A 19,646-nucleotide genomic window follows, 5' to 3' on the forward strand; every position below is an offset into this window, starting at 1 on the left:
TCTTCATTGACAGGTCTTTCACTATATCTGGAGTGACAAGTCTCATCCCTGGTTGTGGTCCCAGGTAAAAACTTTTCATAGGAGAATATACAAATCCTCAGCATGATTGTGATTAGGAGCTTTCACCAGAAACCATACACGCTTCCCCACACATGACATTAGGTTTATACTAGCGCATGGCCAAGCGCCCATGCAAACCTTTTATAAATGCAGCCTTCCGGGACCTTCTCAGTGGTCCAATCAGAAGCGCTACAGGACCTGAGCATGTGACCTCCAGCCTCCAATCAGAGGTCATCCCACGGGCATGCTCAGTAGATGAAAAGCAGGACTTAGTCACTGGAACATCTGCTCGCCACTGATCAATGTTGGTTACAATGGCTGAACCTGGGATGGAGCAGTAACCAGACACATAGTATCAGCTTGAGCCAGATGCTGGGACCGACGTGTCTGCTGAGCAGACTCCAGTGCGGCTGAGGAAGAATAGGAGACCGCAGAGGACATGGTTCGAGATTCCCCCTGTACATCAGCGGGAACTCGACACCTAACACCTTGTCCTATATTTTCTGCACAACCTTTGACAGACCTTCTCGTATGCAGGATCCAAGTGGAATCCATTTTATGATAGATTTGGAAACACAGGATATTGCAGGTTGAAATGTATTAAAATTAAAGAACTACTTAATTGCTATAGTCATAACTGGCTAGATGTTTATGGAGCGGGTGTTAAGGAAATTCTAGGACATTTTGCAATTTTTATGATCCCTCTTATATTTATAGTTGGCCAAGAAGTACGGCACGGTCTTCAGTTTTCGTATTGGAATGTCAAAATCCATCATCCTCTGTGGCTATGAGACCATTAAAGATGCTCTAATTAACCACGCGGAATTATTTTCAGAAAGGCCAAGTATACCATTGTTTTCAGAAACATCTAAAGGCCATGGTGAGTCTTTGTATTGGCTGTAACGTTTTTCTTATATATAAAAGGAGAACCTCTGTTACAGGACGAGTCTCCTGTTCAAGGCTGTCATCAATCAGCAGGAGAGAATGGCTATAATAAACAATGTCTCGGGTATGGTGGACCAGCCAGGTCCTTGCATAACATCTAGAGAGCCTTTGTAAACTGGATGTTATTGATAAGTGATCTTTGACTTTACGAGAAATGTAGCATGAAATTTCCCAATGTTATGTATATATATATACAGTATATATATATATATATATATATATATATATATATATATATATATATATATATATCTATCTGTCATGTAGTCATTTATTAGGTGGCAGAGAGATCTATTGGTCCCCTGAAGCATCAAGGGTTTTGAACTCATTACTACCTCGAAAATTCTCGTGCCTGCATCTCTAAATGTCGGATCACATTCAGAACATAAGGGGCAATTAAGAAACTCAACTAATTAAAAGATTTATCCAAAACTATCTTTATTTGAGTCTTCTTTCTTTACAAGAAAGTTTGAAGTTTTATAGTCTTCTATGCCTGCTCAATAAATCAGGGTTTCTGGAAATATGACATAAGACTCAAACCCTTTGTATTTGTATTTTCAACATAGAGAAACAAGATAATACTCCTGTAAAAAAGCTCACATATTATCACTATATAGTGAACAGTATCCAAATAATATTACCTGGAAGAACCTATATTACACCACCATGTAGTTTTTTAATAAAACCGTCAGCGAATTCCCAAACAATGCCATCATTAGAAATGAGAGAATTGTTTCAAGGTGAATTTTTCACGGAATGTTACATAAAATTAGGACTTGCCCAAATCCGAAATGTTTATGTATCTCTTTGGGTTTCATGCAGCCCTTCCTTGTCTTGTTGGTCCATTCCAGTTGTCTTTTTCAGTCCATTCAGTTTGTTGCAACTTCTTTTCCGTACGGTCATCTTCTTCAGTTTGATTTTCCTTTTTGAGTTGGGTGTGCTTTTCTTTATTCTGAAGTGGTCTCTTACTCCATCACCTGGTATCTTCGGTGCATCCGACACTCACTAGACTTCCTCTATGATTTCATGTCATAGCATTGCATGAGGCCTCACACGATGTTATGATGTGCCTCGCTCCATGACTTTATTACATTGCAAAGGCTAGTCCAAGTGATAGAAGTGAAAATGGTGCCTGATCTCAAAGAAGCAAATTGTGCCAGAGTAAAGAGGATGACCAGATCAAAACAAATATATATATACTAGATGGTGGCCCGATTCTAACACATCTGGTATTCTAGAATATGTATGTATGTACGTCGTGCTTAGCACAGCCACGTAGTATATAACACAGCCACGTAGTATATAACACAGACAGCCACGTAGTATATAACACAGCCACATAGTATATAGGACAGCCACGTAGTATACAGCAGCCACATAGTATATATCAGCCACATAGTATATAGCACAGCCCACGTAACACCGACAGCCACGTAGTATATAGCACTGCCACATAGCATATAGCTGCCATGTAGTATATAGCAGCCACATAGTATATAACACAGCCCATGTAATATGTAGCACAGCCAACGTAATATATAGCACAGCCCACGCAGTATATAACACAGGTCACATAGTATATAACACAGCCCACGCAGTATATAACACTGCCCATGTAGTATATAGAAGCCAGGCAGTATATAACACAGCCCACGTAATATATAACACAGCCCACATAATATATAGTACAGCCCACATAGTATATAACACAGCCCACGCAGTATATAACACAGCCCACATAGTATATAGCAGTGTGGGCACCTTATCCCTGTTAAAAAAAAATTTAAATAAAAAAGTTATATACTCACCCTCCGGCATCCACTAAAGCTGTCCCAATGTGCGCGATGCTGCCGCCAGCTTCTGTTCCTAGTTGGGTAATTTCGCAATGCATTACTGGGAACGGAAGCTGGCGGCAGCATCGCGCGCATCGGTGGACGGCAGAACGTGAGAATAGCATAATTTTTTTATTATTATTATTATTTTTAACACTATATCTTTTTACTATTGATGCTGCATAGGCAGCATCAAAAGTAAAAAGTTGGTCCGGGATGGGGCGACACACTGTCACTGACTGGAGGGGAGTAGGGAGGGGGCACTGACTTGAGGAGAGTAGGGAGGGGCCAATTTGCGGCTGGACTAAGCCTGCCATGACCAATCAGCGATGTGGGATTTCCGTTATGGAAGTTAGTTACAGACAGACAGACGGAAGTACCCCTTAGACAATTATATCTATATTTCACCTACAGTGTGTTTTATTTGGACTTAGAATGTACTTTAGATTTGCAATATGTGCTATATTCAGATCTCTCTCTCTCTCTCTGAGAGTTTCAGTGGCAAAAAGGAGATCCATACAAATTCTACATAACAAGCCCTAGAAAATACATTTTTTGTCTTGGATTTGGTGCAGGGAATGTGCACTCACCATATTGGCTTCCAGGACAAAATGAGTACAGAGGTGGTCAGTTAGTACAGAACTTCAGCATCAGGTAAACAGAAAATTAAAACATTTTTAAAAACATGGTGTAAAGGTACAAAAGATGTTAAAAAGATAAGGACCTATGAGGTTAAGGTTTCAACTCTAAATCATAACAATCGACTGTAGCTGACAGCTATAATTAAGAATTCTTAACCCGAAATGTGTCAGCTTATGGATCTTTATATTTTTAACTTTTTTTTTTACCTTTATATCAATGTTTTTAAAATTCACACTGAACATTGTGTTAGTTTTCTCTTTTTATGGTGCTGAAGCTTGGTGTTAACACACCTTTGTTTTCCATTTTTACTTTCCATCAAATAAATTTTATGCAAGTCGAATTTCATGACATATTGGATACGCTCATCCAGTAGACTTCTGATGTTTTTCGGGACCTCTAAGTAAACAAGATTTGCCTTTGTAAAGCCAATGTATAGACAACACCCATCACTTAAAGTGTATTCACTCCACTCAGGTATCGTCTTTTCCACTGGTGAAAGTTGGAAAGCAATGAGAAGATTTACACTCTCAACCCTACGAGATTATGGAATGGGGAGAAGAACCATAGAAGACAAGATCACTGAGGAATCGGAATACTTAATTCAGAAGTTAAAGTCCTATGAAGGTGAGAAATTAGTTTATCCTTTCATTAGCAATTCTTCACCCTAACATCTTGTTATCATTACATCAATATTTTGTCCAAGAATTATTAAAAAATTCTAAAATAATATAAAAACAATTGTTTGCTTTCATTCAGGCAAGCCCTTTGATAATGTTACCAGTATTTATGCTGCTGTAACCAATATAATCGTGTCCATTCTCCTGAGTAAAAGATTTGACTATGAAGATCCGACCATACTGAGGCTTATGGGCTTAATCAATGAAAGTGTGAAACTTCTAAGCAGCCCCTGGGTTTATTTAGTGGTCTTTCATATGACTTCCATTGACCACCTGAATGGTCTGTTTGTTGTTTTCGTCCTTCTGTCTATGTAGTAAAATAACATGTTATATTTGTAAGATGTGAATAAGGACTTAAAGCACATTTTATCATTCTTCAAGTTCAACGTGTAAATATATATTCTTTCCTTTTTTATTACATGTATGCTGTAGCTGTACAACTGTTTTCCATTACTTGCAAAATTGCTTCCCGGAGCTCACAAAACAATTTTTGAAAATACTAAAGAGTTTGATACCTTTATAAGAAGAACATTTACCAAACAGAAGAAAGAGTTGGATGTAAATGACCAGAGGAACCTAATCGATGCCTACTTGGCCAAGCAACAAGAGGTATGATCAACGTGTTACCAGGTATCTTTCCAGATACAGAGCATAATAAATGCGAGGTGTAAAAAAAAAACAAAAAAAACTGAATACTCATTTCATCACTTACTCTCCAGCTACCCCACTTCTCGCTGCTCAGTGCCAGCTTTCTGGTATTGTTCTTTCTAGAATTGCACTCCACATCACCATCCTCTTCTCTATTAGCAAGTACCTCTGGCCCAGTCACTGCGTATTGTAAGATCACATCGCACATCATGACATCAAAGTGTCATGATGTCACATTCTTACCTCTTGCAGAGACCTCCAAACTTGATTGCAGATGGACATCCTGGCCTACAGTGCAGAGGCCGGAGATGTAGGGTGCTAAGAGGAAAGAAGAGGATCAAATGATAAGCACCAGGCAGAGAAGCCTAAATCATCTTTATACAAAGATGAAAATAAACAAAGCACTCGCCAATCTTCACTGCTTCTTTTATTAATCCAAACGAGATTTTCAAGACAAGGGTTGGGGAGGACTCACTTTTCCTAGTGTGGCATGACAGCAGTTTCTCAGACTAATTTCTTTTGTATATATGAACATTTGGGGAAATGTTTAAACATTTTTTTACAGGGAAAAGGAGAAAACATAAAATATTTCCACAATGATAATTTAGCTTCTCTGGTGGGAGACTTGTTTGGAGCTGGAATGGAGACCACATCAACCACATTGAGATGGGGGATTCTGCTCATGATGAAATATCCAGAAATTCAAAGTAAGATCAATCATTTCAATCATGTAGATATTTTAACTGTAAATTTATATATTTTTTTAGCATGTTATTAAGATATGTAGAAGAAGGCACAAGTGAGATAGAGCTCATTTGTCTCGGGAACATTTGCTAGGACAAGTAGGCCCACATTTTGCTAGAGAAGTCTGTTTCAGCAACTGTTTTCACATCTTTTGGGAAATTCTATTTGTAAAAATAAGGAACTTTGACCAATGCCATTAGTTATATGGATGGGTTTCTGATTATTTTTGAAGCCAAAGGAGCTTGTCTCAGATGTGTAAGTGATGTTTACTGCATATTTGTTTGATGAGGTTATGGACATATGTCATATCATCTGCATGGTAAATTTTTGGTTTTCCAATTTGCCTATCACAAAAGTTGACTTTCAGTGATTTTTCCAAAGTTGTCCAGAACAAAATAAATAAAAGTAGATGCAAATGCAAAACATACTCCTAGTCGCCAATATAAAATCTATAAAAATTCTTCCCTAGGGTGTTCTTTATGGCAATGAGGCCTTTGGGACACTCTAGGTTCCAGGTTTTGGTAGATACAGTTCCGATTGCTGATGTTAGCTTTGTGTCACTGGAACGTAAATGTTCACAAAATTTGTATATATGATGATCTCCAAGTTAAAAACTGAGGCAAAGCAGTGTATTGTAGGACACTTAGTTCTGACAGTCGGTGGTGATCCTTTCAATGACATGAAGCTAAACAGAAATGTGGAAATGCATTAGGTAGAACTTCCTATTGTTTTAAAAATTGCAATATACCGACCTTCTGAAGTCTTCCTCTCCTCCCCTCCTCCGGTCTCCTTTGCTCCATGATAAATTTTCAACCTTTTCTTTATTAAAATAGTGGTCATGGAAGTAACATCCTCATGGACAAAAACATTTTGAGGTTTTGGTATGGGAGGATGTGGAAATATTAGCCAGCTCACCCGTGATGCATAAACCAAACTTCGGGAACACGGTCCCGCTGTGTCCAGGCATATAAAGTCCAAAAAAGAAGAGAAGATCCAGCTTCACCGAATCCGTAAAAAAGAGTTTTCTTTATTCACAAACTTTAAACATAGAGGATACAGACTTCATCACGAACCATATGGGTAAGAATCTCAAAGAGATTCTTACCCATATGATTCGTGCTGAAGTCTGTATCCTCTATGTTTAAAGTTTGTAAATAAAGAAAACTCTTTTTTACGGATTCGGTGAAGCTGGATATTCTCTTCTTTTATGGGAGGATGTGACCATGTGATGCCGCATTACATGGTTTAAGTGTCACAAAAACAAGAAGTGTTTCAGAGCTCTACATGGAAAAGGAACATTTTGAAAAAAAGTTTTGTAAAATTCATTAGGAGCAAGCCCTTCTTGGACATTTATGATGCAAACTTGCTTGGAAAATTTCTGAGCACCCTTACAAGAGAGCTGAGCGCATGAACATGAGTGCTGAAATTCCATTTCGAAGGCTAAACCCCATTCTTAAGGTTTGTGTAGGTCCCCTCGGACATTTAGACCATATTCTGTGGTTATACTAAAGATGTCCAAGATGACATACTGTAAATCTTTTAGATTGACAGTAGCAGAACTTGCTTGGGACAAGATTATTGATGAACAAATTCATTGATAGCAACTCAAATGTGTTTGAATTTTTCACAATAGGTAAAAGATTTTTTTTTACTAAGTTCCACACACCTCTGATACTGCTCCACCAATCATCCTCTCTGTTTTCTGTTATATATCTTCCTTTTTCCAAGCCTCCAATGCTGACGATCTTAAATGGGCGCTATGCTGTCACATGTGATGTACTGTACATGGTCATGTGGAGTGTAATGCCGGTCATGGATGGCTCGGAGCCTAATAAAGAGCTGCAGCATCAGAGGCCGGGAAAGAGAAGAAGATATAGGAAAGATGACAGAAGAAAGAAGACATGGGAGATAACCAAAACATCAGAGGTTGGGGAGAGCCAAACAGAGTTGGTTACAAGAGTTTTTTTTAAACTCTTTTCGATAATTTGATTTTTTCCGAAATCAAATTTCGCAGCCAAATAAAAGTGAAGCTGCTGAATTAGAAATTTGGCAGAGTTGCTGATTTCCTTGTTCTGGATTATCAGACGATAGTATTAAAGAAAATAGAAACTCAAAGTTTGGACAAACAATAATAATATATTTAACAAATGTTATAGAAATATACAATAAAGGTTCTAACTAGTGTGAATGGTGGAGACTAAGAGGCCAGCAGTTATAAAATACAATTGTGTCTGCAGGTCCTTCTTAGGTCCTGACATGTCTCTTCATCTTGTGCATACTATTAAATACATCCAGATTATTGTGCAAACTGGTAACTACTACAAAATGTATATATATATATATATATATATATATATATATATGTGTAAATCTCTACCGTGACAGAGAAAGTGCAAAATGAAATTGAACGAGTGATCGGATCCGCCCAACCTCAAATGGAGCATCGGAAAGAGATGCCGTTCACAGACGCCGTCATTCATGAGATCCAGAGGTTTGGAGACATCACACCGGCTGCTGTTCCACATGCAACTTCTCAAGATGTCACCTTCAGAGGCTATTTTATTCCAAAGGTACTGTAGTGCTGTCATCTATTTTCTCTTGTTGGACCATTTTATTAAATGGTGATGTGAGAACCTGCCATTGACCTAATCCCTATCTTTAGGGCTAATCATAACAACACATAAAGCACAGTGTATCAGATACAGTATCTTTCTGTAATAGTTGTGACCCTTCAAAATTCTTATTTACAAACGATAGTATTTGATAATGTTGAAAAAAAAGTTTAGCAAGTCCAACCTATATATATAAAAAATGTCCTTCCTAACTCCTGAAGTTACGATCAAAATAAAGCCATCTATTTGCAACTTTGGAAATATACAGTAGTACCCATAGTGATATTATATTTTTAATGAAAAACATCTGATTCTAGACCCTCCTTGAATTTGTTTAGTTAATCATCATGATATCATGTGGTCGATAGCTCTTTAGTCTCACTGCTCTTACAGAACAGAAAATCCCAGGTAAAGAATCCCCTATGATGAGGGTAAGAGATAAATGGAAAATAAGTTCTCCTTAGTATAAAAATGTAGGGCGTAAAAGGGTAAGATGAATATAGCTATACATTCAATCTCAGAAGTTAAGCAGAGGCGGACACAGCATTGCCTAACTGTAGCTTCATCTGGGGTCACGTGAGGCCAGATGAGCTGACAGCAATAGCGCCGCCCGCAGGCAGAGAGGACAAGAGGTGTTTACAAAATTACTTCTGTACAAAGGTTCAATTGATGAGAGAATGGACAGCCTCTTTAAGGTAAGACTGTATCATCTGCTCCTACCAGGCTCGGACTGGCCTACAGGAGAACAGGAGAATCCTCTGGTGGGCCACTACCCTCTTAGATGAGCAGTACTTGGCACAATGTACTTAAATTATTGCATATAGACAAAGGCGGCATCTTTTTTATTCAGCAATCAACCCATTTTATTGCAATAGAAAGTTGTGAATGAGGATAAAGTTATATTGACATGTTCCTGAAAAGTGGGGCCCTGGTGTTAGTTACTGGTTGGCCCTTGGTACCCCAGTCCGACACTGGCTCCTACCATTGATTATCTCCTGTAAGAAGAGGGTAAACCATACCATAGGCTTAGTCCAAAGGACTACAAGCCCTACAGCTTAGAAATCCATTTTATTTTTATGGATAGTATCCATACTTATGTTCGGACATTCATGTTCATACATCCATGTTTTTTTGCAGACCATGTGTTGGCAAAAAAATAAATCAAGAAAACAGCAAATTTTTATTTGAATCATGAATCATTGTCAGCCATATAACGTTTATGAGCCTGAGAACATGAGTGAAGTCACGAGTCATCCATGTTTTGTCCATAATGAATTTTGTAATGGGTAGGAGAAGCTTTTCAATTTTTATTTCTTACATTTTATTTTTTTTGTATATAAGAAAATTATTTATTAAACTCTGATGGTAAAAACAGACATATGGTCCAAATATTGATGAACATCTCCCCGTTTTTTCCACCGATGTGAAAAAAACCCAGAATTCTGAATGAGGCCGAAAGTGGAAAGGACAACATAACCAGACATAGCCAATAACTGGCGTCCAGCCATAACTGAATAGTTTATTCACCAAAACTTTGCAGTCAGAATGTACTAACCCTATAAAGAGTAACCATTGTTTTAACTTTTTTTCAACATAAATTATTAGTACATGAGAAAATAAAAAAACTTTGTAATATCATATTAGAGAAAACTGCTTCTTTCTCCTTCTGGACTGATCTTTTACTCTTAAAACTCTCCAATTCATAGGTAAAGTGTGCATTCAGTGAATAGAGATTTTCCATTTGCTAAGACAGGAGATGACAGTTGGAGCTCATAAGGTTCTATGTTTGTGTCTGCCTCTAGCCCCTCCCCTCGGCATAGGATTTTAGAGGCACCAACTGTCATCTCCTATTTCAGTAATGGATAAATCTGTTTTACAAATTTTACCCATAAATTGAGACTGAGAGATCAGTCCAGTAGGAGAAAGAAGCAGATTTCTTTGATAAGATATATTACAGAGTTTCTTGTTTCATTTGTATAACTGATTTATGGAAAAATAATGAAATACAGTTCTTTCCCATTGGAACCTATTTAGTATTTTATTTACTATGACCCATTTTATTATTCCATATTATATCCTACTATGTCATTTTTTTTTCTTCCAGGGAGCAACTGTAATCGCACTGATCCATTCAGCTCTCAGAGATAAGGATTACTTTGAAAAACCAGAAGAATTTTATCCAGGACATTTTCTTGACTCTGCTGGGAACTTTAAGAAGAACGAGGCCTTTATACCATTCTCCATAGGTAACAAGGACACTAAACCTAAAACTGAATGTATACATTAACTTGATTCACCTTTTTTTTCAAAACAACACTCCCTATAAATGAGACATTACCACTTCCATATAGATATTTATGTTTGCTTTTTCCTATAATTTTTTTTAATGAAAATCTGTCAACAGATCAAAAGTCTTCAGTTCTTTCATTTATTTTATTTCCACTACCACCACTAATGTTATGTTTCTTTTCTAAGATTTTCTATACGGTTCCATAGACAAGGACCTTATTATTTAGAGCTATTTTTTAAGAAATTTACGAAAAGGCAGCACTCACAGTGTTCCTCAGGGGCGTGTCTTTAGATTGTTTTGCCTATTTAGCCTGTTGTCACTGCATCCTTGATAAAGATCATTGTGGGAAAACAATAAGAGCAAAATGTAGTCACTTTTGACCTGGTAAAAGGTCTTTTATAAATATATATTTTTACAATATTATTAGGCATGGTCAGACTAGGATCTGTGCATGTTAAGACACAGCCATTGGCAGCAATGGAAAAAAAATGCTTCAGTGGCGCTTTAAAGGGCCACTGTCACCCCCCCCCAGGCGTTATAAACTAAAAGAGCCACCTTGTGCAGCAGTAATGCTGCAGTCTAACAAGGTGGCTCTTTTAGTTTTTGATTAAGTTATTACCGCAATAAAACGTTTTAAAAATTGGCCAAACGTACCAGCGATTGTACCGGGAGGCGGTCCGAAGCGTCCTCTATGAATCTTCAAACTGCCGTCACTCTTCTCTTCAGGGCCGATGGTACCCGCCCCCTTCGCGTTGTTGCTTCAAATCCGGCGCCTGCGCTGTGCGTGCCTGCCTGGGGCCTGCGCAGTCTTCTTTGGCCGTCATCACTCACACGCAGGGTGCCTGACTGCGTCTGTGCGGGCAGTGCGGCCGCCCTGTTACTGAATCCCCGCCCCGCACTGTGTTATTCATTATGCACACTGCGGGGCTGGCATTCCTGGGCATGCGCACTGCACTGCGCTGTTCAGGCCCTCCCCCAGCTCGGACGTTCTCCCTTGTCTGACGTTGCCCCTGCTCCCCCGCCTTCCAGCATTGTTATTTTCGGCTGCCAGATTCCAAAATCTGGTGAGGATTAGTGTATATGGCGGCAAGCTGCTGTGTGCTTTGTCTCTCTCTATGTGTTTGTATGTTTTAATGCAAATGCATATTTACACCAGCAGCAATGAAAATTAGGTACTTGTGTGGGTGGCCATAAATTACAAAGCACTGATGATCAATACTGTTTTTTTGGGGAGCATTATAGGTTTACATTGCGTTCGGGCACTACGTTTTGCGAATATAGCTAGCGTATTGCACCAGCGCAATGTCTTTAGCGGGATTGCTTTTGCCGATCCCGCTATCGCAGATCCACAATCTGCGCTAGCGAGGAACGGAGCTGGGACGCTGAAAGCAGCATCTGAGGTCCGACTGAAAATAACGGCACATCGCAAGGGCGTGCCTAAAAAATGGCATGCGCTAGCGATGCGATCCAGATCCTAAACACATTGCCGCCAATGGGTGCGCTAACGGACCCGTTGCATGGCGTAACTTGCGACAATCACGCCATGCAGCGTACTCCTTTAGCGTTAACCCATTAACGCTTAGTGAACCTATTCGTAACGCACTGAACATCACTAAAGGAGGAGGGGTCTGCATTATACCACATCAAAGAACAATAAACGTTGAGGGGTGACCATTATTACACCGTACTGCAGATCAATGCACGGTCAGGGGTCTGCATTATTATACCGCACTGATCATCAATAAACGGTGAGGGGGATCATTATTCCGCACTATAGATCTATAAACGGTCATGGTGGAGCATTGAGTGGAGCACTTAAATACGTGGCACTGAAATACGTGGCACTGAAATACGTGACACGTGGCACTGAAATACGTGGCACGTGGCACTGAAATACGTGGCACTGAAATACGTGGCACTGAAATACGTGGCACGTGGCACTGAAATACGTGGCACTGAAATACGTGGCACTGAAATACGTGACACGTGGCACTGAAATACGTGGCACGTGGCACTGAAATACGTGGCACTGAAATACGTGGCACGTGGCACTGAAATACGTGGCACGTGGCACTGAAATACGTGGCACTGAAATACGTGGCACGTGGCACTGAAATACGTGGCACTGAAATACGTGGCACTGAAATACGTGACACGTGGCACTGAAATACGTGGCACGTGGCACTGAAATACGTGACACATGGCACTGAAATACGTGACACATGGCACTGAAATACGTGGCACTGAAATACGTGACACGTGGCACTGAAATACGTGGCACGTGGCACTGAAATACGTGACACATGGCACTGAAATACGTGACACATGGCACTGAAATACGTGGCACTGAAATACGTGGCACGTGGCACTGAAATACGTGGCACGTGGCACTGAAATACGTGGCACTGAAATACGTGACACGTGGCACTGAAATACGTGGCACTGAGTGCCACGTGCCACGTCAGTGCCACGTGCCACGTATTTCAGTGCCACGTATTTCAGTGCCACGTGCCACGTATTTCAGTGCCACGTATTTCAGTGCCATGTGTCACGTATTTCAGTGCCACGTGCCACGTATTTCAGTGCCACGTGCCACGTATTTCAGTGCCACGTGCCACGTATTTCAGTGCCACGTATTTCAGTGCCACGTATTTCAGTGCCACGTGCCACGTATTTCAGTGCCACGTATTTCAGTGCCACGTGTCACGTATTTCAGTGCCACGTATTTCAGTGCCACGTATTTAAGTGCTCCACTCAATGCTCCACCATGACCGTTTATAGATCTATAGTGCGGAATAATGATCCCCCTCACCGTTTATTGATGATCAGTGCGGTATAATAATGCAGACCCCTGACCGTGCATTGATCTGCAGTACGGTGTAATAATGGTCACCCCTCAACGTTTATTGTTCTTTGATGTGGTATAATGCAGACCCCTCCTCCTTTACTGATGTTCAATGCGTTACGAATAGGTTCACTAAGCGTTAATGGGTTAACGCTAAAGGAGTACGCTGCATGGCGTGATTGTCGCAAGTTACGCCATGCAACGGGTCCGTTAGCGCACCCATTGACGGCAATGTGTTTAGGATCTGGATCGCATCGCTAGCGCATGCCATTTTTTAGGCACGCCCTTGCGATGTGCCGTTATTTTCAGTCTGACCTCAGATGCTGCTTTCAGCGACCCAGCTCCGTTCCTCGCTAGCGCAGATTGTGGATCTGCGATAGCGGGATCGGCAAAAGCAATCCCGCTAAAGACATTGCGCTGGTGCAATACGCTAGCTATATTCGCAAAACGTATTGCCCGAACGCAATGTAAACCTATAATGCTCCCCAAAAAACAGTATTGATCATCAGTGCTTTGTAATTTATGGCCACCCACACAAGTACCTAATTTACATTGCTGCTGGTGTAAATATGCATTTGCATTAAAACATACAAACACATAGAGAGAGACAAAGCACACAGCAGCTTGCCGCCATATACACTAATCCTCACCAGATTTTGGAATCTGGCAGCCGAAAATAATGCCGGAAGGCGGGGGAGCAGGGGCAACGTCAGACAAGGGAGAACGTCCGAGCTGGGGGAGGGCCTGAACAGCGCAGTGCAGTGCGCATGCCCAGGAATGCCAGCCCCGCAGTGTGCATAATGAATAACACAGTGCGGGGCGGGGATTCAGTAACAGGGCGGCCGCACTGCCCGCACAGACGCAGTCAGGCACCCTGCGTGTGAGTGATGACGGCCAAAGAAGACTGCGCAGGCCCCAGGCAGGCACGCACAGCGCAGGCGCCGGATTTGAAGCAACAACGCGAAGGGGGCGGGTACCATCGGCCCTGAAGAGAAGAGTGACGGCAGTTTGAAGATTCATAGAGGACGCTTCGGACCGCCTCCCGGTACAATCGCTGGTACGTTTGGCCAATTTTTAAAAAGTTTTATTGCGGTAATAACTTAATCAAAAACTAAAAGAGCCACCTTGTTAGACTGCAGCATTACTGCTGCACAAGGTGGCTCTTTTAGTTAATAATGCCTGGGGGGGGGTGACAGTGGCCCTTTAACTCACGAAGTCAAGTGTCTTGCTTTGCTCTTATTTTATTTCTACTGCACCACTAAGTTTTCTCAGTTTTTTTTGTTTAGTTGTTTTTTTTTTTCAAATCAATTTTTGTTTTTCACAGCAACATAAAGCAACTTAGAAGGCTTTCCCCGATAAATGGAAACCCCTTTAATAGGTTCCATAAATTGCAGAGCCACAGACCATTTATAGATTGCAATGGCAGTTGGAGACCTTTTGCCTACTTGCCAAAAGTGTTGATTTTGCCAAGACAATCATGTAAAGCACTGGAAAATCGGAGTTTATTGAAACATATCCCAAAAGTGGGTGATGTCCAGAATTCTTAAAGGGAACCTATCTCCTGAATTTGGCGGGTGCTTTTTTCGGTCCGATGGGCGGTGTTTACTCAGCTTTTATTCACCCCTTCCTTTTCCGCTGGGCGCAATATTTTTTGGAATTTCCGTCGGTTTCCTCTGTAGTTCACGCGTGCGCAAAGCAATCTTGCCTTGCGCACGCACAGTATGCTTTGCCCAATTGCTGGCAAAGCCAAAAAGCATTAGTGCGCATGTGCCGGCGCACAATGTCCTGGAAGTATTTTGCTGTGTTCCAGGACATAGTGTGCCGGCGCATGCGCACTAATGCTTTTCGGCTTTGCCTGCAGTTGGGCAAAGCATACTGCGCGTGCGCAAGGCAAGATTGCTTTGCGCACGCGTGAACTACGGAGGAAACCAACGGAAATTCCAGAAAATATTGCGCCCAGCGAGAAAGGAAGGGGTGAATAAAAGCTGAGGAAACACCGCCCATCGGACCGGACAGAGGGCCCACCAAATTCAGGTGACAGAGTCCCTTTAAGGAATTCCCACTGGTGGTGAAGGAAATGTTGGTATCTTAGTAATTATGCAATTGGTACCCTGCAGTGGAGTCATTGGGTTGGAAGAGGGAGCACCTTCCTGTCGTCTCACCAAATAGATGTCGTGGTAGCTTCAATCCACTTGAGCAAATAAAAAGATGATTTTCATCTGAATTCATTCATGTATTTGTGTTTGTGTTCTTTTCTAGGTAAAAGAAGTTGTGCTGGGGAGACCTTGGCTAAAATGGAGATATTTATCTTCTTTACATCATTGTTGCAAAGCTTCACATTCCATCCCCCACCTGGAGCCAAACTGGACCTCACTCCTGCCATGGGGTCAACAAATGCCCCCCTCCCTTATGAAATCTGTGCTGTATCTCGCAGATAGACTATGATCAGTGATCACCTTCAGTCCTAATGTGATGGATACGTCAATTCATAGGAAAAAAATAATTGCAGTTTGGGAACTACGCTTTGAAATCTACCAGAATATCAGGAACATGGACCTGTGATGGACAGAAGAAGTTGCTGTGATTTTGTTTGATCTTTTTGCATGTCCCTTTCTACCATAATTATGATAGACCCACAATACTTTATTGCACCTGCTCCATAGTTATGTCTTCGTCTTGAATATCCATAATGTCCATTTGCTGCTGCTTGACCTGTTCCTTACTGGTCTACATGAGCCATGATGAATTGATCTGATAATAGCACTAGTCAAGACTCATGTGAGCCCTCATATAATTTCCCAATGAGCATTTTACTGAATAGGACTGGACACAGGTATACTTACTGGATATTGCTGTGATTTTTTTTAGTCTTTTTGCGACCTTCAGTCCCAATTTCATGGATACGTCAATTCATAGGAAAAAAATAATTGTAGTTTGAGACCTGTTCTTTACTGGTCTATATGAGCCATCATGCATTGATCTGATAATAGCACTAGTCAAGGCTCATGTGAGACCTCATACTTTCACAAACTTTCCAATAGGTAGCTCTTCTACTTCTGAGTCAAGGTCAATAAAAAACACCCCAAGGATAAAGATCTTCTGGTCTTCAGTCTGTATTCTCCAGGTAAATCCAGGTCCCTTTCCACCATAATTATAATAGATCCACAAAGCTTTATTGCACGTTCTCCATAGTTATGTCTTCATCTTGAATGTCCATAATGTTCATTCGCTGCTACTTGACCTGTTCTTCACCAGTCTATATGAGCCATCATGAATTGATCTGATTATAGCCCTGGTCAAGGCTCATGTGAGACCTCATACTTTTGCAAAAAAAAATGCTGCCATTTTCCGAGACCTGTAGCATCTTCAATTTTTGTGATCTGGAACTGGGTGAGGGATTATTTTTTGCATGCTGGGCTGACGTTTTTATTAATACAATTTTGTTGTAGATGCAATCTTTTAATAGTCTGTTATTGCAAAGTAATTTTGACCAAAAAAAGTTATTCTGGGGTTTTTACTTTTTTACTCATTACGCCGTTTAGCAATTGAGTTAATTATTTTTTTCTGTTGATAGATCAGGCAATTCTGTATGCAATGATACCAAATATGTGTATGTTTGATTTTTCTTTAATTGTTTTATTTTGAATGGGGCAAAGGGGGGGTGATTTGAACTTTTATATATATATTTTTTTTATATATTTAAATTTTTTTTTTTGCTTTTTTTGGAGGTGGAATAGAAGCTATCAAGCTCTCCATAGGTATCGGGAATACATATGAGACTACTACCTCGGTACCCATGTAGCTGGTTGTTAGGGATATTTGTCATGCTTTCTTTTCTTACATATTGCCTTCTATGTATGTTTTATGATAATAAAGGTGGATGTTCATTGTGAAATAATTACTTTTCTTTTACTATCATGAGTTTATTATTCAGCTGTAATAATATAAAATAAATACATTTATTTATTAGCCCTCCATTCTGTTAAAATTGTTAGGTAGATTGCAGACATCGCTTCTAAATGCATGGTAACAGAAGCAGCAAACTTACTACCCAGTTGCTTAAACAGCAAAAAGAAAAGAAATTCATTAAACATATTTTCACTAAGACAAACAAGAGAGTTGTGGACTCCAGGGAAATTGCAGAGACCTTTCGCCAATATTATGAATCTCTTTATAATCTGCCTCCCTCTGACGACATGACAGACTGCTCAACGGCAATAACCAAAATTCTAAATTTCTTGGCCCCTCTCTCCCTTCCGACAATTTCCCCTAAGGATTGTAATACACTTCTTGCCGAAGTCACACTAAAAGAGGTGGAAGACATTTTAAAAGTTACCCCCAATGGTAAATCTCCTTGCCCTGATGGGTTCCCGGTGGGATATTTTAAAAAAATTCTCGGACATCCTTCTCCCCCATCTAGTAAATCTCTTCAACTCCTTCTTTGAAGGGAAGACCCCACCCCGTCAGGCGCTGGAAGCCTACATTGCCATTATACCAAAAGAGGAGATAGATGACAGCCTTTGCAGTAATTACCGTCCCATTTCGCTACTTAACACCGATCTTAAACTGTGGGCTAAGATATTGGCCTCAAGAATCAATAAAGTACTAGATCAGATTATTCGTCCCAATCAGGTGGGGTTTGTGAGAGGCTGTGAGGGCAAAGATAACTCTGTAAAAGTCTTACACGCTATTTCCTACGCGAAGACTACCAGAATGCCACTAGCCATCCTGTCAACGGACGCTGAAAAAGCATTTGACAGGATTAGTTGGCAATACATGGTCTGTACATTACAAAAATTTGCCTTCCCACCCCCTTTCATACAAGCCATTATGTCCCTCTATGTGGACCTATCTGCTAGGGTCGGGGTGAACGGGATCTTCTCGGAGCCCTTTAAAATACGAAATGGCACCAGACAAGGCTGTCCTCTTTCCCCCGCTCTCTTTGTCATGGTAATGGGGACTTTGATGAAGAGGATAAGAGAGACACGAACATTAAAGGCCTTAAAGTGGGCGGGTCAGAGGTCAAGGTGGCTGCCTTCGCTGATGATCTCCTACTTTTAACCACTAACCCAAGATCATCTTTTCCCAGACTTATGTCATTATTTGCAGAATTTGGAGAGCTTTCTAATTTCAAAATAAATATGAATAAGTCAGAAGCACTAAATATCTCGGCTAATACGTCAGATATCTCAATAATAAAAAAGGACACCCCTTTTAACTGGCCTGCAGAAAAATTAAAATACCTCGGAATTTATCTAACGGCTGACCCTTCCTCCCTTTATAAATATAATTACATTCCCCTTCTAGATAACTTGCAACTAGACTGAAAAAAGTACGACCTACCATACCTATCCTGGATAGGTAGGATAAACGTCATAAAATCTTATATCTTCCCAAAAAATTTTTACACCATGAATATGGTACCTATAAATCTCCCTAACTCTTTCTTCCTCTCGATTAACCAATTGGTCTCTCAATTTTTGTGGAAGTATAAAAAAGCTAGACTCCCTCTAAAAATCCTTTCTCTACCCAGAGGCGAGGGCGGCCTCGGCTTGCCAGATTTTCGCACCTATCATAAAGCAATCCATCTTGCTAGATGGATAAACTTAGTAAAACCTAACCCAGATAACTTAAACATGCAACTCGAACTGTCCCTGTTGGGGAAGGAGGCAGATCCTTATCTCTGGACATCTACTATTCCCCCAAAACAAAAACTGGATGACATAATTCTCAACACCTTATCCATTAGACGCACCCTTATCCCAAACCGTGCTCCGTTTTGCCTTTTTCTTGACAATATCCCGCTCAAAGTTGCTCCCTGGCTAACGGACCCCAACTATAAAGATGCCTTTGGACTTTGGGACTCCCTACCTAATGTTACAATCTCCCAATTTTTGTCTAACAAGGTTCCATGCACTGACAATTGGCCATCAAACGCGTCAAAACAACCCTCCAACCTCCTTCAAAAATACCATATTCGCCATATCATGTCGAAACTCAAGTCAATCGAGAGTCAACCCCCTGACTGGTTATGGCTTGAATTCCTGGTTAGGTTGAAATCGCCAATTACTAGTGTTGAGCGATACCTTCCGTTATGCAAAGGTATCGGTATCGGATTGGATCGACCGATATCCAAAAAATATCGGATATCGCCGATACCGATACCCGATACCAATGCATATCAATGGGACACAAAATATCGGAATGGTTCCCAGGGTCTGAAGGAGAGGAAACTCTCCTTCAGTCCCTGGGATCTATATTCATGTATAAAATAAAGAATACAAAAAAAATATTGATATACTCACCCCTCCGACGGCCCCGGCTCTCACCGGTCCAAGCGTCTGCCTCCGT

General features: G+C 40.7%; 1 protein-coding gene across 1 annotated transcript in view; it reads left to right on the plus strand.

Annotated features, from left to right (window-relative positions):
* Positions 1-17,210, plus strand: part of LOC143808702 (cytochrome P450 2K4-like) — a 30,081-nt gene extending 12,871 nt beyond the window's left edge. The window contains exons 3-10 of the mRNA XM_077291632.1: positions 778-940; positions 3,954-4,103; positions 4,236-4,399; positions 4,589-4,765; positions 5,370-5,511; positions 7,934-8,118; positions 10,265-10,406; positions 15,555-17,210. Coding sequence (XP_077147747.1) covers positions 778-940; positions 3,954-4,103; positions 4,236-4,399; positions 4,589-4,765; positions 5,370-5,511; positions 7,934-8,118; positions 10,265-10,406; positions 15,555-15,733 — 1,302 coding nt within the window. The 3' untranslated portion in view covers positions 15,734-17,210. The remainder of the gene's footprint in view (positions 1-777; positions 941-3,953; positions 4,104-4,235; positions 4,400-4,588; positions 4,766-5,369; positions 5,512-7,933; positions 8,119-10,264; positions 10,407-15,554) is intronic.
* The last annotated feature ends 2,436 nt before the right edge of the window (positions 17,211-19,646 follow it).

This window comes from Ranitomeya variabilis, chromosome 2 (genome assembly GCF_051348905.1).
Source record: "Ranitomeya variabilis isolate aRanVar5 chromosome 2, aRanVar5.hap1, whole genome shotgun sequence".
In the NCBI taxonomy this organism is placed as follows: Eukaryota; Metazoa; Chordata; class Amphibia; order Anura; family Dendrobatidae; genus Ranitomeya; species Ranitomeya variabilis.